Source organism: Barbatula barbatula (genome assembly GCF_947034865.1).
Source record: "Barbatula barbatula genome assembly, chromosome: 2".
NCBI classification, from domain to species: domain Eukaryota; kingdom Metazoa; phylum Chordata; class Actinopteri; order Cypriniformes; family Nemacheilidae; genus Barbatula; species Barbatula barbatula.
This window is the reverse complement of record NC_136767.1, coordinates 402,135-428,121: the sequence shown is the minus strand read 5'-3', so window position 1 is coordinate 428,121 and position 25,987 is coordinate 402,135. Positions and strand designations below refer to the sequence as shown.

At 44.7% G+C, this 25,987-nt stretch overlaps 1 protein-coding gene across 2 annotated transcripts in view; it reads right to left on the bottom strand.

The window, feature by feature from the left end:
- nipbla (NIPBL cohesin loading factor a) overlaps positions 1 to 25,534 on the bottom strand; it is a 26,581-nt gene extending 1,047 nt beyond the window's left edge. Inside the window, exons 1-45 of one of the 2 annotated variants that reach the window (XM_079487874.1) lie at positions 25,196 to 25,534; positions 23,232 to 23,381; positions 22,639 to 22,804; positions 18,978 to 19,114; positions 17,140 to 17,251; positions 15,197 to 15,351; positions 15,066 to 15,121; positions 14,590 to 14,962; positions 13,827 to 14,501; positions 12,478 to 12,642; positions 12,030 to 12,197; positions 11,765 to 11,836; positions 11,601 to 11,690; positions 11,415 to 11,515; positions 11,079 to 11,165; positions 10,659 to 10,890; positions 9,994 to 10,145; positions 9,842 to 9,922; positions 9,481 to 9,581; positions 9,262 to 9,388; positions 8,876 to 8,958; positions 8,656 to 8,788; positions 8,423 to 8,566; positions 8,248 to 8,334; positions 7,945 to 8,162; positions 7,756 to 7,858; positions 7,547 to 7,645; positions 7,324 to 7,470; positions 7,105 to 7,239; positions 6,924 to 7,022; positions 6,409 to 6,462; positions 6,222 to 6,330; positions 5,935 to 6,065; positions 5,696 to 5,836; positions 5,358 to 5,606; positions 4,857 to 4,947; positions 3,946 to 4,119; positions 3,667 to 3,857; positions 3,428 to 3,535; positions 3,030 to 3,230; positions 2,786 to 2,932; positions 2,280 to 2,644; positions 1,921 to 2,095; positions 1,578 to 1,757; positions 1 to 1,338 (exon numbers count right to left, since the gene is read on the bottom strand). The exon at positions 1 to 1,338 is cut by the window's left edge and continues 1,047 nt beyond it. In XM_079487874.1, the coding sequence (XP_079344000.1) occupies positions 970 to 1,338; positions 1,578 to 1,757; positions 1,921 to 2,095; positions 2,280 to 2,644; positions 2,786 to 2,932; positions 3,030 to 3,230; positions 3,428 to 3,535; positions 3,667 to 3,857; positions 3,946 to 4,119; positions 4,857 to 4,947; positions 5,358 to 5,606; positions 5,696 to 5,836; positions 5,935 to 6,065; positions 6,222 to 6,330; positions 6,409 to 6,462; positions 6,924 to 7,022; positions 7,105 to 7,239; positions 7,324 to 7,470; positions 7,547 to 7,645; positions 7,756 to 7,858; positions 7,945 to 8,162; positions 8,248 to 8,334; positions 8,423 to 8,566; positions 8,656 to 8,788; positions 8,876 to 8,958; positions 9,262 to 9,388; positions 9,481 to 9,581; positions 9,842 to 9,922; positions 9,994 to 10,145; positions 10,659 to 10,890; positions 11,079 to 11,165; positions 11,415 to 11,515; positions 11,601 to 11,690; positions 11,765 to 11,836; positions 12,030 to 12,197; positions 12,478 to 12,642; positions 13,827 to 14,501; positions 14,590 to 14,962; positions 15,066 to 15,121; positions 15,197 to 15,351; positions 17,140 to 17,251; positions 18,978 to 19,114; positions 22,639 to 22,804; positions 23,232 to 23,295 (7,047 nt within the window). In that variant the 5' untranslated portion in view covers positions 23,296 to 23,381; positions 25,196 to 25,534 and the 3' untranslated portion in view covers positions 1 to 969. Of the gene's footprint in view, positions 1,339 to 1,577; positions 1,758 to 1,920; positions 2,096 to 2,279; positions 2,645 to 2,785; positions 2,933 to 3,029; positions 3,231 to 3,427; positions 3,536 to 3,666; positions 3,858 to 3,945; positions 4,120 to 4,856; positions 4,948 to 5,357; positions 5,607 to 5,695; positions 5,837 to 5,934; positions 6,066 to 6,221; positions 6,331 to 6,408; positions 6,463 to 6,923; positions 7,023 to 7,104; positions 7,240 to 7,323; positions 7,471 to 7,546; positions 7,646 to 7,755; positions 7,859 to 7,944; positions 8,163 to 8,247; positions 8,335 to 8,422; positions 8,567 to 8,655; positions 8,789 to 8,875; positions 8,959 to 9,261; positions 9,389 to 9,480; positions 9,582 to 9,841; positions 9,923 to 9,993; positions 10,146 to 10,658; positions 10,891 to 11,078; positions 11,166 to 11,414; positions 11,516 to 11,600; positions 11,691 to 11,764; positions 11,837 to 12,029; positions 12,198 to 12,477; positions 12,643 to 13,826; positions 14,502 to 14,589; positions 14,963 to 15,065; positions 15,122 to 15,196; positions 15,352 to 17,139; positions 17,252 to 18,977; positions 19,115 to 22,638; positions 22,805 to 23,231; positions 23,382 to 24,522; positions 25,063 to 25,195 lie in introns of those variants that run through there. The other variant, XM_079487875.1, reaches the window with a different exon arrangement.
- Positions 25,535 to 25,987: the final 453 nt, after the last annotated feature.

Genomic DNA, 25,987 nt, shown 5'->3' with positions numbered 1-25,987 from the left:
GCGCGTCCGGCAAACCTCACAGATTCATATCAATCAACAATATTTGAAATACTGCTTCATGTGAAGTGTTTTTGGAGATCTCCTGGGGGATTTGTGTCCTGACTGCAATCGGTCACCCACAGCGCACACGAGCAGAGAAAGATCAGAAAATGCAGCTGTTCATCTCTCTTCCCAAAGACTTCAGAGGAGTACAAGCAAAAGCCAAGTCTGATTTTCCCCTGTTAAAATGCATCGCCCACCTGAAAAAAGTACAAACGGACCCGTGGACACGAGCGACATCCCACCTGTGAGTGCAAGAAAAGCAGGCCAAGAGACACAAAGAGCCTCGCAAGTAAGAGAAGTAGAAAATTTATTGCAGTATTTGTTCCATCAGAGGCATGTGGGTCCCTTTACGCTGAGCAGGGCGACCGTTTTCATCGCAAATGTCCTTGGACACAGCCCTCCTCACAGACACTGCATGCTATACACAATAAATTACAGCCACACGGTGCTATCGTACAAAAATGGACAAACAGCTCAACAGAAAAAGTCTTCAGCCGGTAGGAAGGAGCTAAGCTATAGAAAGCTGTTTGACGCTAAGAAATCCAAAAACAAGAGAAAGGGAAAAAAAGGCTAAAAACATCAACAAACTAATTCTTTCAACATTCAGTATATATTTAAATTTCTTTTATAGATATAAACAATATTTTTATGTTAAACTATGATACACTGGGAGTAGAAATCAAACAACCAGAAATCTGCTGCACAACAGCGAAGGAGCACCCATACAATGTTTCTCCAAACATTTTATTCCTGCCATACGACGATGCACTCCGGCGTCACGCCCGGCGTCCATCAGAGAGAAGTCTGTAGTGTACATGAGCCGCTCGCGTGTGTGTACGTGTGTGTGTGTGTGTGTTTGGCTGACGTCAGATGAACCGGGAGATGTTTGGCTGGTAGGCATGATGGGAATCTTGTGTTGACGTATCATTAGCTGGAGTTTCTGTCCTTGGCAGCGTACAGCGTGCGTAGAGTCTGTGCCATCTTGTGGGTGAGCTTGTTGCCGCTCGTGAGTGTGATTTTTTTGTAGATGATGTCCGTCTCTCGGATGGTGTCCACCCAAGGAACCAGCTTGCGTCCGTCGCGGCGTTTGGCCTCGGACCAGGTGCTGGAGTACGAGCCGGCCATCCAGTGGATGCTGTAACCGTCACTGTTCCTCTGGACGACTCGAGCTATCTGCGGGCGGTCTCTGTATTTGGGGCAGTGGATGGCTATGATATCCAGCACGCTGACAGACTCGCTCATGTTGGCCAACAGCAGGTCAGCAGAGTCTCCCGCACGTTTCCCTCGCTTAGACGCCTGAAAGAGCAACAAAACCATGAGATTTACAGTTGACTTTGTCAGTGAATTATAAAGGAGCAAGCTACAGTGTTTTATTGTTAACCAGCTATAATAAAAACCATATCGTTCGTCATGACGTGGCTATTCTCTTTAATAAGTTCATTATTTAATAATTCTCTTTTTTTTCCTTTAAAGTTTTGCTCCCTGGTGTGAACAAGCCTTAAGTGCACCAGATTTGATGTCTTTTGTTCTCTCACCCCAGGCGTTCTCTCCTCTCCTTCACTATCTGCATCCTCAGAGTCAAGAGTGTGGTGGTTTCGGGGGCTCGCAGACCCTCCCCCCAGCAGTGCTGTGATGGCTTTGTTCCTCACGTTTGCACTCGTGTCTCCATCCTCGTCCTCTTCGTCAGGGTCCAGATGCTCCATCAGCAACTTGAACTGAGATTCAAACACACACAGAAAATGTCACATTTTCATTCATTTAAATGCGTCCGTAACAACAATATAGATATAGGAGTGATGCTTAGGGCTTAAACTGTCACAAAACCAAAGCATTTCTGTATTCTTGACTGAAACAGAGAGATTAAGAGTGTGATCTCACGTCGAGGTATTGTTTGACGATCTTCTTCTTCATCTGGTACGTCAAGTTATCGTGAACATCATCGTTGTTGAGGAAATCAATGGTCTGCCGCGGACTGAAGTGCACCGATGTCTTTCTGTTCACGGCTTTGTCGTACACCTTGGCCGACTCCGTGGGAGAGTACTTCTGAATTTTACTGCGTTAAAAAAATGATAAATAAATACATTTCTCTTTAGCACTGCTCTAACATCGTTACTAATATTATATGTATAAAATAAACATCTATATATAAAAAATGCAGGTACATAAATATGAATACAACTAGAATAAACCAAGTGTACTTCAGTCTCGTCTCGTCCTGGTTTGTTGATGTGCGTTACCTGTCTGAGAAGCCGTAGAGGTTCTTGAGATGTTGTTTCAGCACCAGCAGTAATAAAATCCCTTGTGATGCTCTGGCAAAGTCCAAGAGAGGCGATGTGTCATCGGGCAGACGCTCCATGACGGCATCGACATCCTCCAGATCCGATTCTGATTCAGACACCACCTCTTTGGCGTTCTCCATCGGCCTGGGCTTCCTCACCCGCTGGCCCTCTTCATCCTCCTCAAAATCATCATCCTCACCCTCTTCGTCACCGCTTTTCCGGTCTCTCTCCCCCTCCAGCCCTTCTCTCTGCTCTTCAGAACCGTTCTGTTGTCTCCGTCGCCTCTTCTTCCGACTCTTCCGTCCCGGAACTCGGATGAGAGACTGAGCCAAACACAAAAACATCACCAACACTATTACAAATATTATATTATATTTATTATTATAAACAAACAAGACATGATACAAAATACATGAAATCATCATTTGTTTTATTCATTTGGGAGTGTGAGGGTTTGTGTGTACCTCTTTAAAGGACTGGAGCAGGTTGCTGCCCGACACAGACAGTGTGATGTCTATGTGATGCATGATGAACAAAGGCTCCTCCTGTGACTGATACGGGTAGTAGGCCAAATTATCAGCGACGAACAACAGCATGTTCACCTCCATCTTCTGCTCAGAGGGAGAGAGAAAGAGACAGGACTTAACATCGCAGTAAAGAGCCAGCGTCAGGAAACGAGAGAGAGACGGGCGGGCAGGCGGTGCTAACCGAGCTGTCGTCAAACAGATTGAGGAGCGAGATGAGGAACGCTCGTCTGTGTTGTCTGTTTGTCCGGATCATGTGGTACAGGTGAGAACACAGCGCAGAACTGGACTCGTCCTGACGGAAGCCACGGATGATGGATGCTGACGATCCCAGGATGGCCTGCTGTACTTGATAAGACATCTTCATCCCCGCCACGGCTTTCATCTGCAACAACAATTCAAGCGGGTTAAATAATGTCTGCTACATCAAAAACATCAATTCTACAGGTGGTGCCACCTGAGGAGCTAAAACGGCAAAGACATTCTTACACTAACTCTACACCAGAATGATTGAGAATGATGGCTGATATTGTCCAGTAATGAATATGACACACGTGATTGGTGTTGTGTATTGATGCTCACATGGATAAATCCAGTGTACTTCTTATCGATCTCCACCAGCTGCTGGTCTGCTTTGTTCCTCATGGTGGGCTCTGGGTCCGTTCCCATGGCGACCAGATATGGCACACACTGTCATCACAGGAAAAAGGGAAATAAATCATTAGTCATATATCATTTATATATATTGAAATGGTTTGGTACCTTGATACCGACTGTTCAACAATCATGTTGTGTATTTGTGGTGAGTGTGTTGTGTGTACCTGTACGGGGTGTATGAGCCCCTGGCTGAGGGTCAAAGCGATGACGTTAAGAGCGAAGTGTCGTACGCTAGACTGCGTGTGGAAGAAAGACTCCAGCACTTGTTTGAGATACAGCTGCATGATGGAGCTGCTCATCCCGGATGAGATATCACCCATCTCCTTTAGATCCTCCTGCTTCGACATCTTCTGCCCTGCACACACACACAAGTAAAGAATGTCTTACACTCATGGATCTGTGTGCAGTATTTCATATTTCTGTGTTCAGTGTTTTTCCCTCACATTCTCTGTCAGCTTCCTGCATGCGTGAGTCCTCCTCCTGCAGGTACATCTGGAGATTCTTCAGCACTTGAATCTTCAGCGTGATGCTGCTTCTCTTATCAGACAGCAGTCCGTTATACAGAGACATCACCTCCGGTACAAACATCTGACTCGGGTGCATGATTAACAGGAAGCCTGCGGAACATCACACACAATTACAACACGTCACGGGTCATCTTGTGTTTCAGGTCACATATAAAACATGATTTATCTCTTTATTACACGACTCGTTGGAATGCTTGATTCTGATTGGACAGTCTCAACATTTGCAGGTTTGTTATTCCCAGTTAACAACCACTCAAAACTAATAACACACGTAACCTGGATGCAGCAAATGATTTTGGCAGGTTTTTGTGACAAATGGAATATAAATATGTCTTTTAATAACATGACATTATATTTACAAATGATTCAACCAAATTTCCTCTTCGTGACATCTCTCGTTTCTTATTTTAAAACCAAAAGTAAACGGCGTTACCTCGTGTGGCAAGTAGCCGTGTAATAAGTGGGATAATGTACAAGCAGCCAGCTGTTAATAAGACCCTTCAGTATGATCACAGTGTTGGAGCTTATTTCTGTGATAACAACCGTCTGCCTGTACATTATCCCTTACGTGTGTGTACATGCTTCATATAGATGAAGAACTCTTAAATTAGTCGCACAACTTCTTTTTAAAACAAGACAGATAATGACATCAATAATAACCAGGAAAGAAATATGTAAGCAATAAGGTGTGAGAGGCTGTGATTTATTGTGAATAAATCACTGCTGAAGGGCGCTGTTGGGCATTGTGTGAAATAAGTTCCTTACAGAAAAATGTGCCAACACTTTATTCTGACAAGTAAGTGTTATATGTGACATGTCATTCTTACCCAACCCAATGATGGCTTTACATCGGACCTCCTCATCCTCATGATTGGTGAAGTACAGCAGTAATTCCAGAACCTTCTCTTTTATCACGACCTGTTCATAACACAACACACATACAGACACAATAAATCAATCTAAGATCATACAACATCAGAACAAAAAAGTCAATACGTTTCTTTAAGCTTATTAACTCAAGGCTGCCTGTTACAGATCACAAGATGAGAGTTGAAGAACAGCGCTGTAATAATAATAATGAACATAGACAAATCAAGCACGCTAACGTTTACATGTTTTTTTGGTATGTTACCGTTTGTCCACATCACAACAAAGAAGAAACCTTTATCAAAACGTAACAAACGTTCACTGCTTTGCCACATGAGAAATACTTGATTTCTTCACAGTTGTAATATATGAATATTTGATATTCCCAGCGAGTACTGTCTATATAAAAGCAGATGTACTCATCATCACGTTAGGTTGTGCATGTTGAAAGGCTGGATTACCTTCGTGGGGCCCTTGAAATCCTCTCGGTCGAAGTCAAAGTGTCTGCATAGCGCTCCGACAGTGAAGAGGGATCTGAGGAGAGCTGCTTTAGTTGCAGCCATGGCCATACTGTTGGTACCCTCCTGGTGCTGAACCTTCAGCTTCGTCAGAGCTCCGTAATAACGGTTAAAACATGCCCACACAAACTTATAATTACGGGTCACTTTATTCACCACTGCACCCAAACAGCTGACACAGTGCTGGACAACCTGCAAAGAAAATAGCAGAACATTAGCACTGTTGTGACATTACATGCTTTGGTCATTTAGCACTTTGTGTGCGGTCACACGTCACTTACAGTCATGCCATATTTTAAAATAAGTTTCATTAGGTCTTCTTCAATGGTGGTGAGGAAGCTCTCGCTGGGATGATCCATCAGAGGAACCACCAGCTCCAGGATCTTAGCAACATTACAAATCACCATGAAGTCACTCTGAGACTGAAAGACGAGAGATAGTAAATAAATGCACTGATAACACGCGGCCACTAGATGGCAGGAGGACGTCAGATCTGAAACTGCTGTCGTTCAGCACTTACACTGCACTTGGTGGTGAGGTAGGGCTGCATCGTCATGGCATGCTTGACCATCAGCTGCGCTCGGATCTTACTGAAGAGATACAGAGTAGTGATGCACGCCACCAACCTTGTGGAGTTCACGCTCTTGTGCTCTGTACACAGATGACATCACAAGAACACGTCAACATCACCTGGAGAAACCACCTCCTCTTCATACGAACTGAGAATCTGTACTTCTCAAACTGGTTTATTGAAAACGCGTCAGACCTCTCAGCTTCAGTAACGTCGGAATGTTTTTGTGTATGTACCTGCAAGCGCCTCTTCGTATTTGAGGATGTGCTCCACGAGATTGTCCACTAACTGCACGCACGCTTTCCTGGCAGGCTTATAGGACGAGTCCTCCTCAGACTTCAACAGCTTCACAAACAACACAAGTCATTGAAACATCCTCCATACAGATGTGAACAGAAGTGGATTGCTAGAACACACACTTACGTTCTGCAGGAGCTGCTCAAACCAGTCGTAACCCGTGTCTCTGCAGGCAGCGACCTACATCAGAAACGACATCAACAAGACAACACGTCACACAACGTACACACGATGTTAAGACTGTATTTAAAGTTTACACTCCATACAGTACACTTGGCAAGAAGGGTGGGGCAAAGAAATGGTAGTCAATAAACATGAGACCTCTCTACTGAAATAACCTTCTGTGATCCGCTTTGCATTTCACTTTGCAAGAGTGACATTTTGGTAGTAAGACCAACTAATCATGAGAAACAATCTAGATAGAAAAATGGTTCAACAGCTGTGATGTGTGAAAACTGTCCAACACTGTGTTCAAACCAAGTGCAGCCTGAAGACAGATGACATTGACTGTTCTACTGCTAGTTTCATAGACAGCTTTATTGAGCAGGGAGAAGATTCCACCGTGTGCAGGTCTACCCAGCAAAATCTAACAGACATAGAGATGGATGACGAGAATGAGATGAGCGTCCATCTGTACTGACCACATCGGTGATGTTGAGAATCTTTCTGTTCATGTTGTCTTTGTCGTGGTTGGCCGTGGGTGTAAACCAGAGCTTCTGGAATGTTTCATTCACCAGTTTCTGCAGGGATGAACTCAGCGTTAGCTCTCAGCACTGACAGCACACAGCAGGCTTGACATCATCAGTGTAATACATCACAGACCTTGATGCCTTCCTCATCGTTCACCCTGCGGATCATCTTCACGCACATCTCTGTGATCTTACTGAAGTTAGGCTGCTCCAAGCAAATGTCTCGCAGGATCTTGATCACTCTCTTCCTCACGCTGATACCCGTGTCCTGAAGAGCGAGCACACACGCACAGGATTATTTTAACAACCTGCTCACGGTGAAGAACAGAGTGTGTAGTGCTCACAGACGTACCAGTATCCTCTCGATGAGCATGTCATAGTACTGCTCTGTCAGCTGAGGTCGACTCAACACGAAGCGGCCCAACAGCTCCACAGCTGCCTCTCTCACACTGGTGGAGTTATCCATGAGACGCCCGTGAACACCGCGCTGCATATCAGACTACACAACACACACACACACATTAAACACCAGCGGCAGAATACACGTTTGGTGTCAATGAAGACAACAGCTTTACCCTGGCCAGTATACTGGGGTCCACAGCCACCACCTCAGACAGGCACTTCATGGCTTTAGTCCGGACTGCTATAGCACTCTCCCCTAAAACACGCAGAATCTGAAACAAACAAACAGAAGTCGTCAATTCCCTGTTCAGATCGCCGTGTGATCACTGAATGAAGAAAGCTCATGAATGCACACACAGTGATGATGTCAGTATTTGATCACCTGTGTCAGGTAGATGTCAAAGCTCTGAGAGAAGGGTCTGGTGGAGGCCAGATAGCGCACGATAAGGCCGGCGTCCTCGTAGTCCACAGTGTCCGAATTCATCCTGTTCAAAGTAATGTGTCATGAAATACCTCAGCATGAGCAATCAAATTCACATCTTTAGGTTGACATGATTAAAGTGAGGGATACCTGAGAGTAGCAAACTGATTGGGAGTGGATTGAATGACCCTGTGCAGGTATTTCTTTCGCGTTTCAGCGCGCTGCATGATGTCTCCGGTGGTCTGCAGCTCTTTAGCGTGCTGCGTCCCGTCCGAATCGTCATCCTTTGGGTTCTGGCTGCGCATGGCCTTCTCAGCCTCCGTAGTGCAGTCTCTGAACCACTGAGCGATGTAAAACTTGCGTGAAAACTACAAGAAACAGACCGGAAGAGTTTAGGCGAAGTGTTCTGACTTGGCAAACATAAACACAAGGATAAGAAGCGGTAACACTCACAGCGAGGGCAGGGTCGGTCTCTGCGCTCTCATCCATGTAATCTAACAGTGCTTTCTGCAACCGTTGGGTCTCGTCTCCTTCTGAGCTCTAAACACACAACAGCAAACACAGAACGCTCATTACACACCGTTCACAAACGTCAGTGCATGCGTGTGCTCGTCACAGCTGCGCTCACCTCTCTGATGATGCGATCGATGGCTTTCTGATCCATTCTGCTAGTAACAGAATCTTTCCTCAGTCGGGCGGCGACGGTGCCCAGATAGTCCAGCGATGCCACCCGCAGGGCCATTTCTGTCTGCTTGTTACTGAACTGATGCACCTGTACGGAGGGCATGAAGAGCAGCATGTAGCTTTGTGTGTGGCTCAGTGAGAGTTTGATTTGAATAAAAGCCTTTTTTCTGTTATTACCAGTAATCTTCCCAGGAGGCTCAGCAGCAGTTCAGAAGCGGGCCATTCGGGTTTGTTGACCGTGGACAACAGATCCTGCACAAAGTTTTCAAACAGCGGCCTATAATCTTCCTCGGCCTGTTTACTGCCACACCTGAGACGGGTCAACACACACAAATAACACGCGTTGAGTACTGCAAGCATCACACAAACACATATAACAGAGCAATGATGATCTGACTTTTTGAGGAAGACTGAGAGGAAGTTCTGCGCCGTCCTTCTGGCCGTCTCGTACGAGTTGGTGATCAACACATCATCATCGACCTGAGAGGCAGAATTCACTCATTATTAGATTAGATCTGATCTCAGAGGTCATGGATTTGATTTATGGGTCAAAAACACTTGACACACTGAGACAATAGAGACGCTTCTGTCAAATATATGAATGTAATGACAACACCTTATCCGAACTGTAAGCCTTAATCTGACAAAATATACATAAAGACCAACACGTCGTTAACAGTAATGCTGGAGAGATCAGCTAATCAGTTTTTAACAGAAAATATGAGAAAAAAATCAACACAATAATGTCTGTTCTGTTTCTGTGGTTTAACGGATGCGAGATACCTTCTTGTGATCCTCATCCGAGTATCTCTCTGAGGGCAGGTGGACCACACACTGAATCAACTGCAGGACCAGAGCACTGACCATCTGAATAAACACCGGCTCTCCCTCCGCATCACAACTGTTCAATCTGCACGCGCGCGCACACACACACACACACACAACAGGTCAACACACAGACGGATCACATCCACAAGCTGCAAACAGAACTCTCATCGGTACCTGAAGTTTCTGAGGCTGCGTTTGCTGGTAGGCAGTCTGGCCAATGAAGTGAAAATCTCCTCTAGAATCAACTGCCTGTGTTTCTCATAGCGAGAGAAGACCTGAGAAAATCAAATTCACTTTAATCAATCTACAAATAACAACATTAACAGCAGCTTCTCAACGGAACACTGCAGGAAAATCACGATTGGCTTTAAGCTGTATATATGCGCTACTATATGATGCAATGTTTTTAACAAAAATACTTTCATAAGCCACTGAAATGGCAAATTCTTCATTTCATCAAGTCTTTAAGTGGGTTCCGGATGTTATTATGAATGTGTGAGATCTGTATAAATGTTTCACTGTAAAGAAAACCTACCGCCGTCACCAGCTTAATGGCACACAGCTGCAACTCGCTGACATTCTCCACAAAGAACGGAGTGATGCCCATCGACGAGACCTGAAGAAACAACACACACCATGAGGAAGAGAGCGAGAGACTGGAGGGAGAAACTTCAGATGAACTCATGCCTGTAATATGGTGGTGTCGGTGAGGAGTTGAATCTCCAGCAGCTCAGAGATGTTACTGACGACATCACACACTTTGTTATAAAGCATAATGATGACGCGCTGCTTGGCGGTGGAACACTTTGCTCGCTTTGCTTTAGAACTGAGCAGGGAACCTGAAACACACACAACAATCAGTTCACAGCACATATATACACACACTAGTGTCAACTGTGAGAGTAAGAAACATCCGTCACAGACACTTACACACTTATTGGTTTATACATAGGCATGTTGCCGTAGCGATTAATTGCATCAGAAATAATTACGATAATCGATATTATTGTCATTTTGTGTGTGTGATGTGTGTGTGTGTGTCCGAGCCCCAGTTTCGACACACAAACACAGCGCTAACAGAGAGTGCGTCGGATAAAATGTTAATGTCAATTCATTTTTATGTAAACAGACGCATCTATACTCAATAGCGATATATTGCGTCACCCAAAACTACAAACGTCAAGTTTATATATCGTGCGATAGTCAATTTATCAACTTATCGCGACAGGCCTATTTATACAAACAACTTGTTGCAGTCTTGTGAACACAAACATTCAGATGTGAACAGTGTTTTGATCAATGGTGAGTGTGTTATGTTTGGTGTTTAGCGAGGCAGACGTTGAGCGTCTCACCTCCTTTAGGGTTGATCCTGTAGACTGGATCGTACTGCGGATAAAGAGTGTTCTGCAGGTGAAACTTAGTGTACTGTAGAATCCTCTCGATCACATCCTCGATGTACACGGCTTTAGGCATGTGTAATGATGTCATGACGTTCAAGGCCGTCAGACACGCGTCTGCTGATTTGGTCACACGCTCCATGATGAGATCCCTCCAGAGACGCTCTTCATCCTCGCCATCATTATCCTGACAAAGAGCCGAGAGGAAATGACATGTGAGAATGAGTCTTCAAATACATGATTTGCCTTTTTTTCTGGATTTGGTGCTGGACAGCATGTTAGCGTTCCATTGGCAGGCTGGTTTTGCGGCACAAAGTCTTGTCAAATTTTTGTGTCACAAAGACATTAAATTAATTATTTTAGAATGCTGCTCACATGGTTCATGTGTGTGGTTAGATTGGCTCCATCCAGAATGTTCTTCTCCAGGATGTTCAACAGCTTCACCAGTTTATCAGAGGGAATCTGACCATTACAACAGAGATCAAACAGAAAAAAAGTCAAGTAAGTAAACCATGTAGACTAGACTTAACATTTACAAAACTGCATTCCCAGTCCATCCAAAACACACGCCAATCAGAAAGCGTTCTGGCAATGACGTCACAGCATTTACTCAAAACTCAATCGACATGACAAATTCAAGAGGACCTAAAAGCTTAATATTTATTTATAGCTGAATCCTGCAGAATCTGAATGAGATGTTCCAGCTCTTACCCTGCAGGTGATGCCCATGGCTTTTATCTTCGCAGATTCACTACCCAGCTCACTCAACTGCTGTTTGCCCAACAACAACTCCTGAGGAATCTCATCGTCATCTGCAAGAACACACGCATCGTGAACACAGAGGCAGAAAAACCCAGGTCGAGGTTTAATTTAAACACACACACACGTTAACCATACCCTGAGCAGTAAAATCCACATCCTCCAAGTTCTCCAAGATGTTGTCAATGCTCAGCGAGAACCTTTTAAATGTGGAGGAGTCCATCATTTCTGCACAGGAAACAAAACACAGTGAGATGGTTCATATGGTTCTAACATACGTTCAGTGTAATGTGTGCGTTTACCTTCAGGTGTCAGCTTGGGTTCATATGCTTTCCGTTTCTTCTGCTTCTCTTTTGACTTTAAGCGTCTTGCAACTAAAAGAGTCAAATAAAAATCGCTCAACTAACAGACAATAAGACATCTTAGAATCTCACAGCTAAGTTCTAAACTATATTCTGTCTTTTGCAAATGGAAAACCTAGCTTTCCTTTTTTTCTAAATTTAAGTTTAGAAAACATGCAATGATAAGCAAAATGCGGTAGCATGCTAAACAAAGATGATGTCGCACCATCACTGAGACTGGGAGGAGGAGAGTCCACATCAGAGTCATCAAATCTGCTTCCTGAACCTCTGCGCGCGTCGCTGTTTCCACGCCGATGTTCCCCAGAACTCCTCCTGTCTGGCTCCTCGAACTCCCACGCTCTGTCACGCTCTTTCTTCTGACGTTTGCGAGATGCTGAGCGAGAAAACAAAGACAAGTAAGGGGGTGTACTCAGATCGGCTTACAACAAATAATGACTGAGAACTCTTAAAGCACCAGTGTGTAATTTTTGGGAAGATCTAATGATAGAAATGATATATCATATTCATAGTTATGTCTTCAGAGGTGTATAAAGAGCTTACAAACTGAGGGTGAGTGTTGATGATTTTTCGCTTAACAATCAAAACGCATTAGGAGGAGACAGGATCCAGTGTCCTAGGAGGAGACTGGCTACTGGGATAAGACGGGTACTCACAGAATTGCTCATCCTCAGAACTGTCCTCTGCATACTTGGGTTTCTCATTAACAGTGCTGCGTTTGCGTTTGTTCATCTTGACTCTCTCGCACAGAGGCATGGTAGACTCAATCTCTGCCAGCAGCTCAGGAGGAAGATCCTTCAACACAGACGGGTCTATACCACCTGTGAAGAGAGACTTCTGTCGTCATCATCATCATCTTCAACAGACTTTCAAACCAGACCATCACAAACTAGCAACTAGTGATGTTAAGAGTCCTAAATCTACCAGTCATACTACTGCGCGCTCTCTTGTACAGTTACTAATGTTTACCTGTATAATCCGTGTATGTTTCATTAGTACGTTGCTCGCTGTATGTTTACATGTTATTTACTTGGTCAAAAAAATCTTCATTTAGAAACACTCAATGGCTGTATGCCTTGGTCTCAATTTAATTTGTGAACATTCATAGCATTTGTTTTACTATGCGACTGATACAAACACAATACATTATATAAACTTTATATCTATACATACAGTATATCACATTTCTGTATAACCCTGCAAATAATTTTTAAATCGCTTCAATCCAGTATATTGTTATTGATTAAATGTTTGTTGTCATGTCAGCAACAAGGCTATTTCCATTGTAAAAAAATGTAATTAAACAAATAAATAATCAATAAATAATACATGAAAGATTATATTTATAACATCGGATAAAAATATGTTGTCTATTTGCTATTAAAACAGAGCAGTCCGATATGCAACCCCACTTTGCTCTACAATCTAAATTAAGTCCTATGCAGATCAATATAAAATGGAAGCAGCTACTAAATAAAGACTATTTTCCACATTTCTTAACCACCACACATCCAGTGTTGGGTTAGTTACTCTGAAAAAGTAATTATTACTAGTTAGAATTACATATTCAATAGTGTAAATAGATTTATGTACAAATGACAATCTCAAAAAGGTATTTAATTACTAATTACTTTCTATATCCTACATCAACCTTGATTAGTTAAGTGACAACTTTTAATTCATTCAAAAAAATCATAAAGCTTCATAAATTATTCTTATTAGATGAATAAAGTATTACAAATGTGAAAAGGATACATTCATTTATGCATTTTAAAGTTAGACTTTGAATTGTAATGTCAATTCTGCTATTGTATACATAACACAGTATTTAGTTCAATTATGTCCGAAGTAACTGTTATTAAATAAGAGTAATCCCTTACTTCACTTTCTTCAGGGAAAAGTAATTAAATTACAGTAACAAATTACACTGCACACAACCCCACAAAGCCAAGAAACACAACAGACTGCCTGATCTACAAAGAAGAGTGAAGGAGTAATCCCCTACCTTTCCCGGATCTCCCGGAGGAGAGTCTGTTCTTGCTGGACTTTGAGCCGCGTGAGTCTCGCTCTCTCATGAGTCTCTGCACCTCATCTATAGAGAGCTTCTGCAGAACCACCACAGGCTTGACACTCTTCTTCACATCAGCATCAGGCTCCAGTCTCTCCAGCCGCACGCACGGCTGCTTCCAGCCTTCCAGAACATCTCCCCCTCCGTCCTTCCTGATTTTGGGGATGGTGAAGTTCTTGAGTGCTCCTGTGCCCGTGTTTTCACCCAGGAGGTACGGAAGAAGCTCGACGGGTTTGCTCCCGGACTGGGCATCGCTGTGGCGACCCTCAGGCCTGTGTTTCTGACGTGGAGTGTCGGACTGCTTGTCGTCATGGTGATGCCGGTGTTCTGGGGCGTGGTCGTGCTTGTGTTTGAGTGCTTTCGGAGTGACGCCCTCCTGCGGCTCCTGGGGCCAGCGTTGGGCGTCCTCTACCCTGCCCACCTGTTCCAAGCTAACCTGGAGGCCCGGACAGCTGGCGCTGGTACCGGCGGCACTAGCCTCTTGAGGGGCAAGCCTGTGCCCAGCGTTAGCTCCACCACCCCCACCAGGGGCCCCAGCGCCCGAACCTGCTGTTCCAGCCGCGCCGGGCTCCTGCGGATGAGAGTCCTGTTTGCGCTTCTTCAGAGGTTTATCTACACAAAGATAGAGAGGAAGTCACGTTTTGGATACATAAAAGGCATTTTGGAGACAACCAACGGGTAACAGCATCTTGTGACATACCTTTGTCCTGAACCTCTTTAGCGCCACGCTCCGTCTCCATGGCTGCTTCACTTTCCATCCTTTCTATTGCAGCCAAAGCCTCCACGAGTTCTCCCTCAGGGTCCGAGCCCGGGTACATTCCCCCGAGCTCCACCTCGGCCGGCCGAGCCCGCGACCCACGCAGGATAAGCTTAGTGTGGTCTTTTGAAGGTGAGCTCACCATATCATACACCGCAGCCTTATCGTCCTGCTCACGCTCCCCCTCGCCGGGTTTCAGACCACGGTGCTTGTCCGGAGAGCAGAGGAGCAGATCTGAAGCCCCGTCACGAGGAGGGGTGTAAGGTGGAGAGGACTGCAGGATATGAGATCCGCCTGTAAACGTTCTCATCTGATCCTAATGGGTCACAAAAAAGACATTTTAAGTTCAAATGAAACTTCTTCAAAACCACGTAATGAATAATATACCTCAGTGCTCAGACAGAAACAAGAGCACTAACCTTGTTCTCATGGACGTTTCTCATGCCCCCTGGAATCATTGGGCTTGCTACTGAACCTGTTTAAACAGAGAAAAATGTGAATGAGCTTCAGAACAGATCAACACACGAGCAGCGGTACGGTGTGTGCAGACCTTGCTGTATGTGCTGGTGTTGGCTGTAGGCCGGTGGGTGAGGATACTGTCTGTAGCCAGTAGCGGGGCTCTGAGGGGCGTACGGGCTGGGCACTGGACTGCTCTGCTGAGGCTGAAACCGTCCACCAGAACCAGACTGGCCTGCCACAAAACGCCTGAAAATAAAACAAGAGCAGGAGAGGTCCAGATCATCCAAGAGATCAAAACTGAATCAAATGACAAAATGACCCACAGCTCTATGCTGTTTGAGAACACAGAATTGCTTAAAAAATGAAAATTAACACATTTACTAGACTTACAACAAGAATATCAAATATATCTCAAACTGCACTTTAATAATTTGAGGGTTTTAATAGGGATATAACGATTCACTGTGAGCCGGCTGAACACCGTTTATAACAGTAGGGGGGACATTATACATAACATTTATCGAGAGCAATTTTTTGAGGAGACACAAACAATACAGTCAAAATTGTACTTATAAAGATATGTGAACACAGAGGAAAGCCTTGCTACTATCATTATTGTAACATGGTGACTGCGTCATGATGGATATTTTCAAAGTCTTCTCTGTTTCTATGAAATAGCAGATTTTTCTTCAAAACTATTTATTGCAATGTTTTTTAAGTTGTTTACAATCAAGCCATCAATGTTCATTTTCATGTACCCAAACAGTCAGTAACTTGACGGATGCTTAAATTCTGTGTTTATGAGTCGCCTGAGTTTCAAGTCCACTGAATGTTTAGCTTATCCTCCGCGCACACGCTGCACAAAATAGACGCTGAGAAAACGACCTGTGCACCTTTTGTGGACAAAAAGGGTCTGAACTTTGCAAAATATAGTGCCAAAGTCACTAAATTGCCACCGGTATGTTTTAGGTATACATAAATATATTTTTCATAATAGAAATGATTTTACACTCAGAGGATTTACGCCCATGTTTGTGAGGATTCAAGCCGGTTTTGATGTTTTGAACAGCAGGAGCCGCAGTAATAAACTTGGAAAAAGTGGCTCGGCTGATATTTCTTTAAATGTAAAAAAGAAATCCAAGAAAAGCACAGACAAAGTATTACTTTGTTTATTTAAAAAAACCTTTTGCATTATATTATCTGCCCAATGAGGAGATGAAGAGTTGCTAACAGGACCTGTATTAGCAGGGTTTCACAGCCTTTTAGATGAATATTGTTTGTTTTGCATCCAAGTGCGTTGAATTTCTTAAATTAAGGTAGCATTCATCACTGTATAATGTTTTAAGCTGTGCAAATCGTTTGTTGAATCAGTGTTATACTCTACACAGCCAGTATGAACGCACATTGCGATCAGAGCAACTTGCAAACAAACGACTCCTTTTTATCAATTCGTTTACATTTTCAATCACTAGTGAATATGAAAGAACAGTGAATCATTCAAAGCTCAGTGAACCAGGAGGGAACACAGGATGCAAATAAACTTTGCTCATTTACTAAGACTGGTTAATTTAGTTTGCTATTGTGGTCTGAAAAGTTAGTTGAAAAGGATAAAAAGCTTTATTTGATTTGAAAACATTTCTGTTTGTTTGAATATATGTAATGTTTTATATAACTTAATAATAATAATAGTAATTTTCATCTAATTTTTATGTTTTACTAATGTTTGGTTAAGTCACTTAAAGTGACGGTAGGCCAAAACGTGCGTGTGTGTATATCAATGAAGGCCCCACCTCCGCCTAATTTTGAGCCAGGAAAAAGCCTGAAGTCGACTACTGGTTTAAATGAATGACAGGTCAAATCTCTGGCACGGATGAGTTAACGCCGAATGGAATATACAGGTAAATTCAACTGGCTATTGATATATGACTATATCCAGAAATAACAGCAGTTGATGGTTTTGTAACATGAAAAACAACTGGACACGCCACACAATAAACCTTGACTGTTTTAATGTAAATACAAAAGCAGACTCACCCAGAGGGACTGTGGGACATGGAGGCCTGCTGGTAGTTGCCAGAGGCCGGGCTTCCCTGCATGGAGCCGTGTGTGATTTTATACGGGGGTGCCATTGACTGCTGGCCTATACCTGTAATGTAAAAGAGATTTAAGTAAACGAGCAGGTAAAAACAACGACAATAAACACCTGCAGGCTACATCTACAATCATGTCTGACTTGTGAATTACATGAACTAAGATAATACATTTTATTAAAATTAATAGGAATTCATGTATCTTAATGGTGACGCATGAACTTTTGCAACTCTAGCTTAAGAGAATGACATTAAAGATATATATTAAAAGGCGGAAGATCACTTGTTTCCTAGAAACAGAAGAGTTTGATGTACTACATAGGTTCACAAAATAATCCAGTAATATATGTGCCAGGAGTGTGTCTGTTATAATGTAATAGAGGTCCTTTAAAAGGTTGCTATTGCAGGATGACCAGCAGCAACTATTTTAGTCCCAACAGCAAGCATTATTACATATTTCTAAAGGATGGGATATAAAAGTCTTTAAGTCAGAGTGAAATCAAAAAGGACAAATCCAGGGTTCTCAAGTTTGATCAAAACCTTGGAGTGAGATCCCATGCGATTAGGGGAGGAGCCTTAATGGAGCCCCCCTCCAATTTGACCCATTGTTCATAATTAACCAGCACAAATTACATGTAGCATAATTAATGTAACTAGAAAGACTATTAATACAGTATATCATTTTAAATTAAATGAAGAAATACAGCTTCATTCCTTCCCATATCCTTTAACATTTCTTAGTTTTCAGATAATGTTTTTACTGCATCGAACAATGGGCTATACGTGAAATGTTCTAGCCTAAAATGTTAAACGAGCTTTCTTTCAACCTTCTCCATCACAATGCGTGTTCGCTCGATATTGTTGTTACCTAGTAACGAACGTACGGTGGCCGAGAATGTTCGGTCAACTTCCGTGTGTTCGCGCATCTATGTTGCCTAGTAACGAACGTACAGTGGCCGAGAATGTTCGGTCAATTTCCGTGTGTTCGCGCATCTATGTTGCCTAGTAACGAACGTACGGTGGCCGAGAATGTTCGGTCAACTTCCGTGTGTTCGCGCATCTATGTTGCCTAGTAACGAACGTACGGTGGCCGAGAATGTTCGGTCAACTTCCGTGTGTTCGCGCATCTATGTTGCCTAGTAACGAACGTACAGTGGCCGAAAATGTTCGGTCAACTTCCGTGTGTTTGCGCATCCATGTTGCCTAGTAATGAACGCAATCTGGCCGAGATACATGCTGGCGGCAGGAAACTTCACTTTGTGTGCCTGCGCCTCATATACAACGTTATATATAAAGCTTGCAGGACAACTTGGTTGGCATTGCCTTTTCGGCGTGAGAAATACACGGTGTGGCGTGTGAACTGGTTGAATTGCGTGTGTATCACGGCAAATGCATGAGACTTGAGAACCCTGCAAATCATATTTTTTCATGAAATAGTGCAGCGTTTAGTGTTAATCCGCTTATCAATGTGGGTCGTTCTCTTTTTAAAATGCATGTGACCTCATAAATGACGTATGTTAGATGGCTTTGGTGGAGAATCCGTTAACTCCTCCCCTTCAATTGTCAGTCTGCTGCCAGTTCCATTTAAAAATGCAACGACTGTTTTTATACATCCAATCAAATCGCAGAGAAAGGCCAAAGCCAAGCCCACTATTTTTCTCATTAGAAATTCCATTTCACTCGGAAAAGTATCAAAACATGCAAGTAAAAAGGATCGCAACTACAGGTTCATGGGGACTTTAAATGAAAAGAATCTAAGATAAACAGCAGTGTGGTGCTTACCCGTCTGTGCTGGATACTGGGGAGTGGTGGGGGTGCTTTTATTTCTAAAGATGTTTGGGTTCCTGGACAGCATGAGCTGCAACAGCACCGGTACATCTCCCTCCAACTCATCACTGCCCAGACTGTCCTTCAGCTCTCTAGAGAAACGACACAAGGATGATTTTCATAATGACAAAACAGCTTCAACCAAAACAAAGAAAAAGAGACGCGTCAGCCAACTAAAACTTTTAACTCGCACTGGATTTGACCTAGGATGTGTCTCTGAACCGTGGCCCTGACGCGATCGTAATAGTGACAACAGCGAATCAAATTGTTCTTCAGTCTTGCATAAACGCATTTGGCTAGTGCCTGCACCTGGTTAATGCATAAGGCGATCTGATTGACTGATGATTGCATCTGCGATTGGAAAGTTCAGAAATCTTCAATTTCTGCTGCAAACAAGTCCAGTGACGAAACGCAGATGGACCCACAATTCAGTTCAGCAAGACATGACGTCACCCATTCATAGTAAATGAGAAGCGTTAACACTGACACCTTGTTTGCATGCACCGCAACGGTCATAAAAGTTCATAGCCACCAGAGAAGGAACAGTTCACCAAAAACTCAAAATGATTATAGTCAGAATATTATATCCAGAATTTTTATGAGGTTAATTTAAGGACAATTTATAGCCTCAACTATATATTTTTTATTTCTCCTCGGTTTACATTTATTTCTGTCATTCTGTTGCTTTTATTAGGTTTAAAGCTGAGGTAAAATGCTCTTTCATGCATTCTGACTTTTTTACACAGTTAGGCATGCTGGCTTCTCATCGTCAACTTGTCAAAAACCGAGGTGAACGTATGACGTAGTATTTCTGTGCTCGATTGGCGTTGCAAGGTTTCGGAAAGTTTTTTTCGAACATCGTTACCCGTTTTTCATAACAAGGGTTTTTAGGCCCTTATTGGACAATTCTCGCGGACGGCATGAGAGAAAGAGGACACCCACGCGACGGCACGAGAGAAAGAGCACGCACACGCGACGGCATGAGAGAAAGAGCACGCCCACGCGACGGCATGAGAGAAAGAGGACGCCCACGCGACGGCATGAGAGAAAGAGCACGCCCACGCGACGGCATGAGAGAAAGAGCACGCCCACGCGACGGCATGAGAGAAAGAGGACGCCCACGCGACGGCATGAGAGAAAGAGCACGCCCACGCGACGGCACGAGAGAAAGAGCACGCACACGCGACGGCACGAGAGAAAGAGCACGCACACGCGACGGCATGAGAGAAAGAGGACGCCCACGCGACGGCATGAGAGAAAGAGCACGCCCACGCGACGGCATGAGAGAAAGAGCACGCCCACGCGACGGCATGAGAGAAAGAGCACGCCCACGCGACGGCATGAGAGAAAGAGCACGCCCACGCGACGGCATGAGAGAAAGAGGACGCCCACGCGACGGCATGAGAGAAAGAGCACGCCCACGCGACGGCATGAGAGAAAGAGCACGCCCACGCGACGGCATGAGAGAAAGAGCACGCCCACGCGACGGCATGAGAGAAAGAGGACGCCCACGCGACGGCATGAGAGAAAGAGCACGCCCACGCGACGGCATGAGAGAAAGAGGACGCCCACGCGACGGCATGAGAGAAAGAGCACGCCCACGCGACGGCACGAGAGAAAGAGCACGCCCACGCGACGGCACGAGAGAAAGAGGACGCCCACGCGACGGCACGAGAGAAAGAGCACGCCCACGCGACGGCACGAGAGAAAGAGCACGCCCACGCGACGGCATGAGAGAAAGAGCACGCCCACGCGACGGCATGAGAGAAAGAGCACGCCCACGCGACGGCATGAGAGAAAGAGGACGCCCACGCGACGGCATGAGAGAAAGAGCACGCCCACGCGACGGCATGAGAGAAAGAGGACGCCCACGCGACGGCATGAGAGAAAGAGCACGCCCACGCGACGGCATGAGAGAAAGAGGACGCCCACGCGACGGCATGAGAGAAAGAGCACGCACACGCGACGGCATGAGAGAAAGAGCACGCCCACGCGACGGCATGAGAGAAAGAGGACGCCCACGCGACGGCATGAGAGAAAGAGCACGCCCACGCGACGGCATGAGAGAAAGAGCACGCCCACGCGACGGCATGAGAGAAAGAGCACGCCCACGCGACGGCATGAGAGAAAGAGGACGCCCACGCGACGGCATGAGAGAAAGAGGACGCCCACGCGACGGCATGAGAGAAAGAGCACGCCCACGCGACGGCATGAGAGAAAGAGGACGCCCACGCGACGGCATGAGAGAAAGAGCACGCCCACGCGACGGCATGAGAGAAAGAGGACGCCCACGCGACGGCATGAGAGAAAGAGCACGCCCACGCGACGGCATGAGAGAAAGAGCACGCCCACGCGACGGCATGAGAAAAAGAGCACGCCCACGCGACGGCATGAGAGAAAGAGGACGCCCACGCGACGGCATGAGAGAAAGAGCACGCCCACGCGACGGCATGAGAGAAAGAGCACGCCCACGCGACGGCATGAGAGAAAGAGCACGCCCACGCGACGGCATGAGAGAAAGAGGACGCCCACGCGACGGCATGAGAAAAAGAGCACGCCCACGCGACGGCATGAGAGAAAGAGGACGCCCACGCGACGGCATGAGAGAAAGAGCACGCCCACGCGACGGCATGAGAGAAAGAGCACGCCCACGCGACGGCATGAGAGAAAGAGCACGCCCACGCGACGGCATGAGAGAAAGAGCACGCCCACGCGACGGCATGAGAGAAGGAGCACGCCCACGCGACGGCATGAGAGAAAGAGGACGCCCACGCGACGGCATGAGAGAAAGAGGACGCCCACGCGACGGCATGAGAGAAAGAGCACGTCCACGCGACGGCATGAGAGAAAGAACACGCACACGCACCAACCAGCCAGCGTGAGAAAGTGCATGCCCATCAATGCTCCTACACTCGGCTGATGGAAGTTCTCCTTGGTTTGTTTGTTCACTGCATTTGGGTGATGAACGGTGGATATAACACTGGATCTGGAGATTGTTTGAAATTGATGGAGCAGTCCCAGTGCTAAAAGATGTGTGACATGAACCGCACACGGTAAGTCAAACTAAGCCGTACGTCTGTGTTTTGTTGGCAATCGGCACGTATGTGAATGATGTAAACAACACAAACTTATAGTGAATCAATGTGATGATGCATTGTGTGCTCGTGCTGTATTTCCTCTGTACTTCCATGACACATGCAATGTATTCAAAGTCTTATCTGAAGATCGATAGCCCATGGTCACTACGAATAGTCATTACATAAAATATAAACCTTTGAAAATTCTTTAAAATGTGTTATTTGTGTGTTCCACCACACAAAGAAACAGCACACAAGTTTTGAATTACATGAAGATAAATGACGACAAAAGTTTATTAGTATAATTAGATGACCCATTTCTTTGACAAGCCATCAAAAATACTCTTGCATTTCAAAGCGTTAATTAAAAACAAAGTAAACAGTGAGAGCAGAGAACTGTCCATGAGCAGATGAGTTAGAATACAGACAACTGTGCACATGCAGAGAGCGAGACGGACGGGGACAGGTGTCACAGGGCATGCTGAGGTGTGTCACATGTCAAGGGCAGAAGAGAGGTGCAAACGCAAGCAGAAACTCACATGTGCTCCGTGGAGACCTGGCTGAGGCCGCTGGCGATCTGAGAAACCAGAGTCTCATCCCTGCAGTCCATCAGACGATTCACTTCATCAACTACACGCCCACTGTACAGCAGACTCTTAGTGCTGGTGCCCGGTAGAGGAGAGGGCAGGGGCAGCTGGTTCAGCACTGTACACAGAAACAATGTGTTTCTTTACTATGAGACATCACAGGGACAACAACTAACAGCCACACGAAGTGCACACAGAGATCTCCAAACCTCCGGCACAGAGGAACTTTCAATCATTACAAAGAAACTTTACAAAGAATCTGCCGTTTTTATACTTACAACTACTGATATAAAGCTATATTACACAGTATAAACTATCTGAAATTCAATGTCTGTAATTGGTTTAATAAAATCGAACTACCTTTATTAATGTTTGATTCATCTCATTTTGTTCCCATCAAAAATAAAAATGAACTAAATAAAAAAACAGCATGCAAAATTCGTGCATGCAAAAACCGCATTGCATTAAGTACATGTTAAGCTACAAAGTCACACGATTCAAAGCGAGTGCTCAGTGTTGTACAATAGTGTGACGTGTGTACTTACAGTCAGTGAGACCAGCAATCCCAGCAAGGGTTGTGATGGGCACATGTGGCATGTCCCCATTCATACTGACGGCTGGCCAGAGAAGATCAACACACACAGGGTTCCTCAAAGATATTTATACGCTGACCATCCCTCACATCTCACTCAATCCTGGAGAGAAAAAAAACACTTGTGTGAGGTTTTGTCATACGAGACATTCTTTGACAAATATTCTGTTCGTTGACATGATGCAAATTTTAACCCGGCTTCAAAACATACATACACCCTCCCTCCACACCGCTGTGGAGAATGGGTCCACTTAAACGCAAGGTCTCTAACAGGTGTATTGATTACTGTGCCACGTAGGGAAGCACTATGACAGACGGAAAACATCCCCGACAGTGCAGACAGACAGCCTGACAGACACACCCACTCTAGTCTGCCAGAGGATGGACTGTGGACACACCCCTTCGTTAGATATGCAGGCCCAGCCCTGTCTCCCACAAGGGACCAATGACAGCTGCGAGATGGACAGCTCGTGGCATGCACAAAAGAGCATATGCAAAACAAATCTGCAGTACTTTCAGCTGCACGTGCCTCCCAAAACACACAATCATGAAGACTACATACATACATACATAACATACATAACATTCAGCTCCGATAACTCGAGACGCACTGTACAGAAAAACAAAGATGTGCATTCGTGTGTAAGAGCTCGACTTCATTCAATACCGCAAATCAGATCAAAGGAACCAGATATTAAACTTCCGCATCCGGGCTACTTAAAGAACATGAATATTCATGAATAATTTGCTTGTGATACAGTATTCCGAAGGTAAACAGTCTAGAGCCGATGACTGATGGGCTCCCCCGACAGTAAGAGCGAGAATGGCCTTTAAGATTTCACATATTTCATTTATTTTTGTTTCGCTTGCACGCAGATCTAAGAAAAACATCACATCACATCAGTGCAAAAAGTCCCAAGAAAATAAAACTACAAAACCAAGTCAACCACGACATCGTGTAAAGCGATTAACGCGCGTGCTGCAAACGGCTTGAATGCGAATGCAAATACTTTGTCTGTTTTGTAATGATTCCTTCACACAAATAATCGAGCTATCCAACAATTGACGGCACACATCTGTGCACACACGGCGACACAAAACACAAGTGAATCAGTGGAGAGTGACACCATTCATCCTCAAAGCGTTACGCTGACGCGTATGTGGCCGTTGTTTATCGGACTCCAAACACGGCCAACGCGTCTTCTCTGAGCTAAAGTTGCGCAGTCAAGTTTGTAAACATTTACCATCACTCGCATCGAATCTTCTGTGGGTGAACGAGAGATGACACACGTTACACTCGGTCCGTTTCGTCTTCTAGCAAAGCGTTAGCTAGCGAGCCAATCGATTCCGTACAGCGGCTCGCTAGTTAGAAACGCTCTTCTCTGAGGCGAACTGCTTTCAGAATCCCACTCAACCGTATATTTTCCTCGTTAATAAAATAAAGCGATCTGTCTTGTGGTCAGCTGCTCGCCAATCGGTCGCTTATTTTGCAAGAGCAACAGACGAGCTAAAGGCTAAAGCTAACTCGGCTACGCACATCCTTCCGTCTCCCCCTCGCGAACAATAAAAGCACTTTACGTCTTCTTGCGTTCTAGCGCCCGCACGTACGTCACGCAGAGAAGCGTTAGCGGTCATTTTAACGCGCGCGGTTGGTTTATTGATTAGTAATCCATTCGGGTACGAGGCGCAAAAACGCCCGTTTGTGTCGCGAGGCCTCCGTGAGCTCCCCTGAAGCCTCGGACTCCGAGCGCGAGAGCGACGCCGGGTCACGCGCTTCCCGCCACGGGCGCGCGCCGGAGGACGTCCGTCTTCTTCAGACGCGTTTCGTCGAGAAAACCCGAAAGTAGATGAAGCGAAATAACGCAACTGATCGCTAACAGAGGCTTCGGGTGGAAACCGATCGGTTTATTTACTCACTTTATGTTGGGCAAAGGTGAAAGAAGCCGATTTGAGGGTCTGTTTGTTGGGATGAGAGGTCGGTTTGTCGCTCTGCTGTGAGTCTCTGGCTCCCCCTCTCTGCTATTCAAAGATCATTAGCCGAGCGGCTAACAACAACACAACGCTAGCGCTGAGTGTGAGGGGGGGAGGTTGACATTTTTTTTCTCCTCACACGTCATGTATATTATAAAAATGCACAAACGCATCTTGTTACTCAGCAACAAAACTGCACATTCAGCCCATATGTTTCATATATTACGCCTTTGTTTTCTAACAAACGGCCACACAACAGATGGTGTGTCGCGAGGCTGACCGGAAACACAAACACTTCTTTTTATTATTTATTTGTGCCGTACGCAACTCGCAAGAGATTGTTAGAATAAATAGACAACAAACTTAAACTTCTCAAATAATAACATAAAATACACGAAGTCAAAACCACAAGCTATAGTAAGACGTGATTATTAATATATATATATATATATATATATGTTTTCCTTCAGATGTGGAGGCAGAAATATAGAAATCCTTCTTGTTGTATTTTATTTATATGTATTTGTGTGTCTGTTTTTGATATAAGTGCATCTCATCACTTTCCACTGTGGGAAATGTTGCTAAAACTCACATCACAATTCATTTATATTTTAATATACTTTATATGAAACAGGATGTTATATTGAGTTATATAATAAAGTCTGGGTAAACAACATTATTTGTTTGTTGATTTGCTTACTTGTTGCAGGTATAATGAAAGATCAGAAAATATCATCT